At 42.4% G+C, this 11,187-nt stretch overlaps 1 protein-coding gene across 1 annotated transcript; it reads right to left on the bottom strand.

The window, feature by feature from the left end:
* Positions 1-3,468: 3,468 nt before the first annotated feature.
* On the bottom strand, positions 3,469-8,497 carry LOC133147146 (inosine-uridine preferring nucleoside hydrolase-like). Its single transcript, XM_061271217.1, has 8 exons — positions 8,340-8,497; positions 5,207-5,387; positions 4,951-5,130; positions 4,768-4,879; positions 4,545-4,681; positions 4,397-4,474; positions 3,765-3,881; positions 3,469-3,687 (listed from the first exon to the last, which is right to left on the bottom strand). Exons 1-8 carry the CDS (start codon positions 8,363-8,365, stop codon positions 3,535-3,537), a joined length of 984 nt encoding a protein of 327 aa, XP_061127201.1. The 5' UTR covers positions 8,366-8,497; the 3' UTR covers positions 3,469-3,534.
* Between the last annotated feature and the right edge of the window lie 2,690 nt (positions 8,498-11,187).

Consider the following 11,187-nt stretch of genomic DNA (forward strand, 5'->3'; position numbering starts at 1 on the left):
TAAATATCTTTCACAAGTACTGTGCCAAAATAAAAAAACAAAACAATGGAAAAGAACACATAAAATTAAAACCATTTATGCATTACCGTTTTTTTCCGTGTATAGTGCGCAAAATTTAACGAATTTATTGTCCTAAAATCTGGGGTGCGCATTATACATGGGTACAACTTTTTTTTAATTATTATTATTTTTTTAATTATTTTTTATTTTTTTTAGAAAACAAAACCAACAACAGGACTGACAGACAAAGTCGTGGAACAAAAAGACAGGGTGACATTACCAAAGACAGGAACAGAAAGCAAACAGACATCATGACAGTAACGCATGCAATGATCAGACGGTGAGCGAGGGGCAGACAGGACTTAAATACAAAACACGTTACATCGATTGAGGTGACACAGGAAGAGAGGGGCGACGCGAACAGAAACTATGGCAACCTAGACACATAGCAAAACTGGGGACGAGACATGACAAATCTCCCCCGAAATAAAACTTGTAATCACCTTTCTTCTTGTTTGTTGTCAATCGTGCATCGCATTCAGCCATCCTGTCCCAACACACTTAGTCAAAAAAATCCATAATTGACGACACATCGTTTGATGCGATGGTGCAATCCTTGATGGTGTGTTATTGTCAAATATTGTTTGTTTTTTAATCTCCATCGCGGACCGGACGTCATGCAGAAGCAGTATGACTGTGCATGCGCGGAAGCAGTATGACTGCGCATGCGCACTTTGGGTCAGCTGCGCAGAACGGATGCGCAAGACACGTCAGCTATTTACTAATTAGCGAGAGTTCGGTTTAATTAGCAGTTTCATCAGAATGGATAAGAGAGCAAGTTATACTGTAGCATTTTGAAAGAAAGTCATTGAAGTGGCAGAAGAATTAGGCAATAGGGCAGCTGCGCGCCAATTTGACGTCAATGAGTCAAACATAAGACTCTGGAGGAAGAAAAAAAAACAATTTGATACAGCAAAGGCTTCAGCAATATAGTCCTCTTCTCTTCTTGACTGACAATGAATGTGATAGTTTAATACAATCAGCAAATAACAAAATGCGTATTACAGGTCGGTCATATTTTATTTCACAACACTTTGCCTTGTTCCTTTCGTCTCTGCTGTTCACTTCAAACACGCTCCATACGAGCGCAATGCTCTCGTATCAGACAAGGCTTGCTCGATCACCTGCTCGTTTGCTGTCTGTCACAATGTACCCTACACAAATCCGAAACATTTGTTGCGGCTCCGAGTCACGACGAGGGGCAAGTTTTGGTTTCCAAGGGTGTTTTTATTCCTCTTCAACGTCTCTCCCATACAGAGCCGCCTTTTTCACGTCCGCACGCCTCTTTCCCGTGCGCGCACGGGCAGTCGGAGAAATCAACGTCAACAAAATAAATTACATCCAGCCTAGTTAAGACCATACCAAAGACTATAAAAATGGGACCCATTGCCTCCCTGCGTGTGTGACGATCATTGGGACTTTAAAAAAAAAAGAAGAAAAAAAAAAAGAAAAATTTCATAAGAAAAAATTCATAAAAATTGGGTGCGTATTATACATGGGTACAGGCTTTTTTCCAGCATCAGCATGCCATTTTTAGTGTGCGTATTATACGTGGGGGCGCACTATACACGGAAAAAAACGGTAAACATTATTCGACTATTTCGGCATAGTCTGCCGAAATAGTTGATACAATTTCGATAGTCGAAGGGGTTATGATGAAAGAGCAGTGTCCTTTCAACAATGGATCAGAGGTGTCATGATCACAGTGCATGACATCACAAATGTCTGTAACAAGCTAAAATCGAAACGGAAACAATCAGCTGTGGCGTCCATTGATGAATAGAAACACAGAGTATGAATTCAGGTCTCCTGTCCCATTAGAGATGCTTCAAATCCAAGCACCGTTCTCAGGACACACCGGCATTCCGTGCCGTAGCTCCTCTCTTTTCATAATTTCCGCTGAACGAAACGGGGCTGTAAAAAATGCTGCCCAGCTCAAGCGCAAAAAAACACAAGCCAAGAATGAGCACACATCTGTTTTGCTCACAAAACAACCACACCCACACAGAATTTTGTTAACGACGGAAGTGAGGCTGGATGAAATTCCAAAGCCAAAGAATCATTTTTAAAAAGCTGAATCATGCTATTTTAAGCTTTCCACAGTTAATTATAGTCATTATATTCTTACATATGACCTGGAGCATATTGGTGATCTAATTTCTTACAAGAGTTATTTTGGTGGCTATTTTTCAGAATTAAAATGCTTGGTTTACTAAAACTCTGCCTTTGCTGTACGAACGAAAATGTTTGTCGGTAGACTCACAAAGTAGGACATCTGATAGTTATGTTGAAAAAAGTTCATATGATGCACAAACAGCAATGACTAGTACTTGAGCACATTGCAGAAGGTACTGTAAAAAATTGGAGCATCAAAATGGAGTTGATGCACTAAAATTTATGGAAGCATGGAGCTCTACGAACCTCAGTCCTCTGGATCCTCGCCCCTCCTCAATGCAGATGGGACTCAGCTGCTGATTAAGAAGAAAGCAGATACTGGAGAGACGAGCTGAACATCTCAACAGCGTCCTCGACCGCCCAGCCGCAGTCAACGACAAAGCCATAGACTGCCTGCCTCAAGTAGAACGCAACCTTCACCTGGACAACCTCCCCACTGAAGAAGAAGTCACGAAGGTTGTAAAGCAACCTATCCCGTATGTTGCCTGACGCTTGACGTTAGCCTTGGCTCGTTTGAAAATGGAAGATGTTTTGCCTAACAAATAAGGCTGTGGTTGGAAGCATGGTGTGGGTTCGATTCCGCCTGTGTGTTCTCCCCGTGCCTGCGTGGGTTTTCTCTGGGTCTTCCGGTTTCCTCCCACATCCCAAAAACAAACGATTGAGCACTCCAAATTGCCCATAGGTGTGAGAGCAAGTGTGAATGGGTGTTTGTCTCTGTATGCCCTGCGATGGGCTGGCAACCTGTTCCGCCAACTGCCCAATGACAGTTGGGATAGGCTCCAGCACGGCCGTGACCCCCGTGGGGACAAGCGGTACAGAAAACGGATGAATGGATGGAATGTGGGGAATAAAAGTTTTGCATGGAAAACAGACAAACACAACAAGGAAACATTGATGGATTGAGTGCGAATGAAACTGCTAATCACAGCATGATCACAAGTTCATGTCCTTATAATTCCGTAGAACAGTTCATGTCCTTATAAGCCGGTAGAAAAACTCAGGGCCTTATAAGTCTGTACAAAAAGACAAAATCGGCAAGATGTTGAGTGGATGATGTGGGAAAGATGATGGATGTGTGCAAGATAAGTCCAAGACTAGAGGGAAAATATTGACAGGAAGTGGCGAGACCCTGGAGATAAACCAGCAGAGGAGACACAGGGAAACAGCAGGAGAAGGACAGCCAAGAACAAATATGTGAACAATGTCCTTAAACCGATCAAAAAAACCCCAATCTGTTTTGAATTAAAACTTTATTTGACTGACTGAGTTAAGTTCCAATCTTGGCTGTTACAAATCATTCTATTGTAGTGCATTGATGAGCATCTGCTTGAACTTCTCCAAGTCAACTTTCTTCATAATGGTTACCTTGTGTTTCTTCTTCAACAGGTCCATGTAATCCAACACCATCATGCCTCGGGTACAGGTCCCATCTAGCTCTACAGTCACAGCGACCTGAAGGTCCAGCACAAGCAGAGACCAGGTAGATTTGTTTCCATTTTACAAGGTTATGAAAAACAACTGTCATTTACCTGCTCGCTCTCTGTGATGAGTGAGTCATTGATAGCAGCGGCCAGGGCATAGGTGTCACAAGCATTGAACCCTTGTCCTGCTGTGATTTCCTTCTGGTATTCCTCTGACCGAGCTTTCTGCCATTGCATGAAGAGTGATAACGACTTTCATTTTGATGTTTGTGAACATTCTCATTCATCCAGATCATTTCATTCTCAGGGCAACGAATCGATTACAACTTTTTAAGACAACTGTCCATCTGCAATCGAATCAATGCCTTCAGAAAATGCATTAACACGGCAGTCAAATTTGGCTCGGAAGATGAGTAAACTTGAATTGTGTCACCTCAAAGGGGTCATAATGTTACACGTCTGTGTAATATTTTATGCCCCTTTGAACCATGATACCAGATATCATGGATATCAGATATACCATCGCAAAGGCAAATTGTGCATTGACTACAAATTGTCTTCACTTCAAAAAATAAAGATATTGCTAGCAAGCTTTTTAAAATATTTGAACAATTTTTACTAGTCTCTGATTTTCCTAAATAGGAAACAATGGCTACAATGATGCCCGCGACAAAAATGAGTTTGACACCCCTGCGAGTTTAAACGTTGCATGCTACCATGAAGCCCTGGCTGACTCTTACCGTCATGGAAAGGGATGAAATCTTCTTCATGAAGGCGGCTTTCTCAGTCGTCACAGAAAGCCACTGGTCACAAAAAGACTGAGGGATAGACAAAAGGCAAAAAAAAGTCAAAGAAAAAAAAAAAACAATTTAACAATTAACTTCATACCCATGGCAGGCTATTACTGCAGGTGAACTCCCAGGAGGCGATGGTGGTGGGGCAGGTGTAGCGTTCCAGCACGATGTAGGCAGCCTCCGTGTCGGCGACAAAGTTAAACTCACCGCATGTTGTGGTGTTACCCCTGGCTGAAGACATCACAGCATGTCATGCAAGACAGCACTGAGGAAAAGAGGTTGATTAAAATGCACGTCTGGAAAGAATAGACTGGTACACTCAATGTTGCCTCCCATGATGTACAAAGCCTTCAGCTTCTTGGGAAGGGAAGGGTTCAGTTGCACTGCGACTGCAAGGTTGGTCAGAGGTGCGGTCGCCACCAGGGTCACCTACAGAAAAATGTAGTGAAGTCCTGCTATGACTCCCGCCCAGGCATGTAAACTAGCCTTGCCTGTCTTACCTCTCCCTGGTTTTGCTCGATCATTTTGAGCAAGGCCTGGACACCTTTTTCCTTCTGCACCACTTCCAACCCTGGAGCATCTGGATCTGGCACGTCACCCAGCCCATCCTTCCCATGGTAATCGCTGGCGTGTTGTTTGTTGGACAGGAGGGGCTGTGAGCATCCCGCGTACACTGGGATCTTGAAATTCGATAGGTGATCAAAGCTCCAATGCGTGTGTGTTGTTCAATGAGGAATGAAACATGTAGATACTTACATCCAGCCTGTTGCACACCTTCAGAACCCGGAGAGTGTTCTTTAGCACATTCTCAAGAGGGGTGTTCCCATGGCAACAGGTGATTCCCAGTATCTCCACATCGGGCGCTGACAAGGCCATCATGATGGCCTGAGCATCATCCACCCCGGTGTCCACATCAAGGATTATCTTCCTTTTCATCCTATATACAAACACAATTATTGTTAATAAAAGTTAAGTGTCAGAACATCTGACCCTGTCAAATTATGACAAGGTTGGGGAATTTAAAATATGCATGCATGTATTCAGTATGCAAGCTCAGTGGGGGAAAAACATGTGGACCAAAGAAAGCTCTCTTTTTTGCCATTGTGCGTAATACAGAGTCACAATATACCGTTTTTTTACGTGTATAATGCGCCCCCATGTATAATAAATAATAATAAAATAATAAAAATGGCATGTTGATAATGGAAAAAAGCCTGTACCCATGTTTAATACGCACCCAATTTCTTTTTTTTTTTTAAGTCCCAATGATTGTCACACACGCAGGGAGGCAATGGGTCCCATTTTTATAGTCTTTGGTATGGTCTTAACTAGGCTGGATGTAAAAAATTTTGTTGCCGTTGATTTCTCTGACTGCCCGTAAAGGCACCACCGTGATCAGTGCGGACATGTGAAAAAGGCGTGCGGACGTGAAAAAGGCGGCTCTGTATGGGAGAGACGTTGAAGAGTAATAAAAACACCCTTGGAAACCAAAACTTGCCCCTCGTCGTGACTCGGAGCCGCAACAAATGTTTCGGATTTGTGTAGGGTACATTGTGACAGCAAACGAGCAGGTGATCGAGCAAGCGTCTGATACGAGAGCATTGCGGTCGTATGGAGCGTGTTTGAAGTGAACAGCAGAGACGAAAGGAACAAGGCAAAGTGTTGTGAAATAAAATATTACCTGTAATACGCATTTTGTTATTTGCTGATTGAAACTGCTAATTAAACTGTGAATTGAAACTAATAGGAAGAAAACAACTCTCGCTCTTTATATAGCTGACGTGTCTTGCGCATCCGTTCTGCGCATCGGATCCATAGTGCGCATGCGCAGTCATACTGCCTCCGTATGACGTCCGGTCCGCGATGGAGATTAAAAAACAAGCAATATTTGACAATGACACACCATCAAAGATTGCACCATCGCATCAAACAATGTGTTGTCAATTATGAATTCTACTGACTACGTGTGTTGGGCAGGATGGCTGAATGCGATGCGCAATTGACAACAAACAAGAAGAAAGGTGATTTCAAGTTTTATTTCGAGGGAGATTTGTCATGTCTCGTCCCCAGTTTTGCTATGTGTCTAGGTTGCCATAGTTTCTGTTCGCGTCGCCCGTCCCTTCCTGTGTCACCTCAATCAATGTAACGTGTTTTGTATTTAAGTCCTGTCTGCCCCTCGCTCACCGTCGGATCATCATCAAACTGTCATGATGTCTGTTTGGTTTCTGTTCCTGTCTTTGGTAATGTCACCCTGTCTTTTTGTTCCACGTCTTTGTCAGTCAGTCCTGTTGTTGGTTTTGTTGTACCATGATTTTCTTAAAAAAAATATATATATATATACCGTTTTTTTCCGTGTATAGTGGGCCCCCATGTATAGTACGCACCCCTAAAAATGGCATGCTGATGCTGGAAAAAAGCTTGTACCCATGTATAATACGCACCCAATTTTTATGAATTTCTTTAAAAAAATTTATTTTTTTTTTTTTTTTTTTTTTTAAGTCCCAATGATCGTCACACACGCAGGGAGGCAATGGGTCCCATTTTTATAGTCTTTGGTATGGTCTTAACTAGGCTGGATGTAATTTTTTTTGTTGGCGTTGATTTCTCCGACTGCCCGTAAACGCACCACCGCGCTCCGTGCGCGCACGGGACAGCAAACGAGCAGGTGATCGAGCAAGCGTCTGATACGAGAGCATTGCGGTCGCATGGAGCGTGTTTGAAGTGAACAGCAGAGAAGAAAGGAACAAGGCAAAGTGTTGTGAAATAAAATATTACCTGTAATACGGATTTAGGTAGAGAACTGAACTCTCGCTCTTTATATAGCTGACGTGTCTTGCGCATCTGTAATGGCGGCCTCCGTATAATATCCGGTTTGCGTGTGTGTGCGTGTGTGCGCGTGTGTGCGAGAGAGAGCGAGCGAGCGAGAGAGAACGCTCAACCGTAGCGCGCCGCCGACCGCCCAACTCGATTATTGTGACAGAGCCGTCGCTGAAATTTAGAAGATATTTTTAAAGTCCTGATGTACTTTCTAAAATTTAAGTGGACCTCAGTGCGCACTGCGCAGGGAGCTTAATTTGGTGCGGTCGCGCAACCGCAGCGCGCCGGGCGCTCACTGTCGCATTGCTTAAAGAGCGCCTTTGTGTTTTAGGATGAACAGCAGAGACCAAAGGAACAAGGCAAAGTGTTGTGAAATAAAATATTACCTGTAATACGCATTTTGTTATTTGCTGATTGAAACTGCTAATTAAACTGTGAATTGAAACTAATAGGAAGAAAACAACTCTCGCTCTTTATATAGCTGACGTGTCTTGCGCATCCGTTCTGTGCATTTGATTTCACAACACTTTGCCTTGTTCCTTTCTTCTCTGCTGTTCACTTCAAACACGCTCCATGCGACCGCAATGCTCTCGTATCAGACAAGGCTTGCTCGATCACCTGCTCGTTTGCTGTCCCGTGCGCGCACGAAGCGCGGTGGTGCGTTTATGGGCAGTCGGAGAAATCAACGCCAACAAAAGAAATTACATCCAGCCTAGTTAAGACCATACCAAAGACTATAAAAATGGGACCCATCGCCTCCCTACGTGTGTGATGATCATTGGGACTTAAAAAAATAAATAAATAAATAAATAAATAAATTTAAAAAAAAAAAAATTAAAAAATTTTTTGTACCCATGTATAATGCGCACCCCAGATTTTAGGACAATAAATTAGTTAAATTTTGCGCACTATATACGGAAAAAAACGGTATATATATATTTTTTTAATTGTACCCATGTATAATGCGCACCCCAGATTTTAGGACAATAAATTAGTTAAATTTCGCGCATTATACACGGAAAAAAACGGTAATCTAAAAATCAAGATTTATTCATACGACGGGAATGCTCACCTGGGTAGAAGTTGTTGCGAGATCATCTGCAGTTGTTGCTTGTTAATGTGAAAGACCCACTGGGTGGCAAAACTTGCAGAGCCTCTTTTGAAGTATCTAATTTGAGGGAGGTTCTTACGCAACAGCCACCGCCCGCCCCTGGAGGAGTCTAATTTCGGTTCCTTATAAAAACTCCAATGTTTCAGAACGTGTTGTACTTCTTCTTTATGGAGGACCAAAACTTCCAAAACCAAAAATGAATGAAAGTGAAAATAAAAACAAACATAAACAAAATTCAAAGAATATAAAAAAGATATGCAAACACAATGTGTATCAAGAGGCTTTCTGGATGTTGAATTGTTCATAAATGGTTATAGTATATGCAACTTAAATCTGACTAAATCTGATCTATATGATAGAAAATGGATGGATGGATTCATTACATTCTTTTGCAGTGCTGCAGTACTTCTCCCACCACTGTATCCCAACACTAAATCCCTTGGGAGTTATCAAGTTCATTCCAGATTATTTGGGTGGTGATGCTTAGATGCATGTATTTTCCATGTGGAATATTACAGAAGGACATTATGCTATTTGAAATACTGCATCTTGATTACAAACCCACTTGAACACTGACTGCTTGTAGAAGGTGTGCAAACATGTTCTCCCATGAGTACCATGGATGCCTGCCAGTTAATGACAATGAATGTTGTTCATCTTCTTTTTGTCGTACTTGACTTTGACTTGGGCTCTCTGGCCCTATTTTGTAAGCAGGTGCTTGTGTGCTTAGTGCAAGAATGAGTGTGACTTCATATTGCTGTTCGCACAAGTGTAGTACCACCATATTTGGTGCCGTATCACATTTTCTCTGGGTGTTACGACACACCGAGTTGCATCACCCCCAATGTATCTTCACAGAAAGTAGACTGCGGTTGGTGTAAAAACAGGCACATCTTAATTTTCACACCAGGGCAAATGTTGTTTAGCAGGTTTGTAGTTTAATAAACTGCGCTACTATGGGCGCTCAGGGGACCGAGAGCGTTTTTTATTACACGTCCCCTGGCGCATCTGCAAATTTAGTCATAAAAGTAAATTACATTTTAGTCCTTTTCGAGCTAAGTAGTAACTTGAATCGACTTGCTTGAACTTCGAAGCCTGGCAATTGAGTATGGTGAGTATGCATTTCTGAGGTGGGACAAACCTGAGCAAATGGACAGTGAAATGAACCAATCAGAAAAGAGCAGAATAGACATCAGAAAATATATTTCCTTTTAAATAAAGGCTTCCAGTGCCGTCAGCTTCTGGAGATTTAATGATGTGTTTCTGGTCATTGAAAAATGAGTTTAATGCTGAATGCAACCAACTATCACCTCTCCCGTGCGTCATTTTGAACTTGGATGGATTTCCTACACAGACGTGTGACATTGCTCACAAACGCTACGACACAGCAAGTAAACAAATTCATTTTGAACCGAGGCCACTACAATGAAAGGCTTGTGCCCCAGACCCACTCAGTGGGTGTAGTTTGCCAGGCTATGAAATTGATCTTGTGACTAACTTATAAGGCTACTTACCTGGGACGTGCGCATTTGTGACTTAGTCCCACCTCTTGTATCACTACAGAACTACAGGCCATGTAAAACTATGCCATGGCCTGTACTTATATAGCGCTTTTATCCACACCACATGGTGCCCAAAGCACTTTAAAATGCTTCACAATTCACCCATCCACACACACACACATTCATACATCAATGGGAGGTTGCTGCTATGCAAGGCACTTTCAGGCCCACCCTGGATCGCTCAGTGTCTTGCTTAAGGACACTTCGACATGGTTACCAGGGTTGAGGATCAACCCCACAACCTTAGAGTTAAGAGGCCAACAATCTACTACTGAGCCACGACGCCCACACAGTGTAGAAGCTCCCCAAGACACCCCCACCCCCAGTGTGACGCATCGCAGCCTACGGAGAAAGTGGAAAATTGGCACCCCTGCATCTGATTAAATGAATTTTTTTGACTCCAGGTGAGCTCCTCGGAAAGGTGGACGCCAAGGTCCTTGTAGCTGAAGACCACTTCTCAATCAGGAGAGCTCCATGTGGGGTTGCCAATCGTTTGGTACAATACGGAATCTTTCCTTATGTGGTCATTATCTGTTTTGTTTTGCATCGAACCAATACGGGTCACAATTTCTTAGCTTGGTGCTGTCAATGTTGCTTGAAATGGAGAGACGTAGCGACGCTGCTTCCACCCGTTTATTTATTTATTTATTTATTTATTTATTTATTTATTTATTTATTTATTTATTTATTTATTTATTTATTTATTTATTTATTTATTTATTTATTTATTTATTTATTTATTTATTTATTTATTTATTTATTTATTTATTTATTTATTTATTTATTTATTTATTTATGTTCAGTGCACCTGTTTCTCTAGTGTCATCCCATGGCTGCGTTTTCCCCACTTCATCTGTCCCTGTCTTTTCACCTCCTATGGTGCAAGCCTGGTCCACTGAGTTCACCATTCCAGTGACTGCACAATCTGCCACAATTATTTCTGGTGCCCCTCAACTCCTGCGATGGCAAGCTGATCAAGGTGATGACAGTTCTGTATGTGTGGTAGCTCAAAGTCTATGTTTCAGCTCCGTGATCAATCGTGGATCCTATACTAACCCAGCGACTACATCTAAACCTTGTACTGACTCGGGAGCAGGAACCACTGTGCCAGCCATCTCTTCTCATCCCAACCGGATGGAGAGCGTACCTAGTCATGTGTTCACATTCTGGCAAGTGCAGCTACCATACAACCTTATTTCTTTGACTTATTTGACTCTGGTGACTCACATTTCACACATTCTGCTTGA

This window comes from Syngnathus typhle, linkage group LG2 (genome assembly GCF_033458585.1).
Source record: "Syngnathus typhle isolate RoL2023-S1 ecotype Sweden linkage group LG2, RoL_Styp_1.0, whole genome shotgun sequence".
NCBI classification, from domain to species: domain Eukaryota; kingdom Metazoa; phylum Chordata; class Actinopteri; order Syngnathiformes; family Syngnathidae; genus Syngnathus; species Syngnathus typhle.

Excerpts from the sequence above, each read along its gene's own strand:
- LOC133147146 (XM_061271217.1), bottom strand. The coding sequence starts at position 8,365 with ATGATCTCGCAACAACTTCTACCCAG. Across the intron at positions 5,388-8,339 it reads TCGCAACAACTTCTACCCAG|GATGAAAAGGAAGATAATCC; the intron begins GTGAGCATTCCC and ends GTTTGTATATAG. Across the intron at positions 4,682-4,767 it reads CATGGGAGGCAACATTGAGT|CCAGGGGTAACACCACAACA; the intron begins GTACCAGTCTAT and ends TGATGTCTTCAG.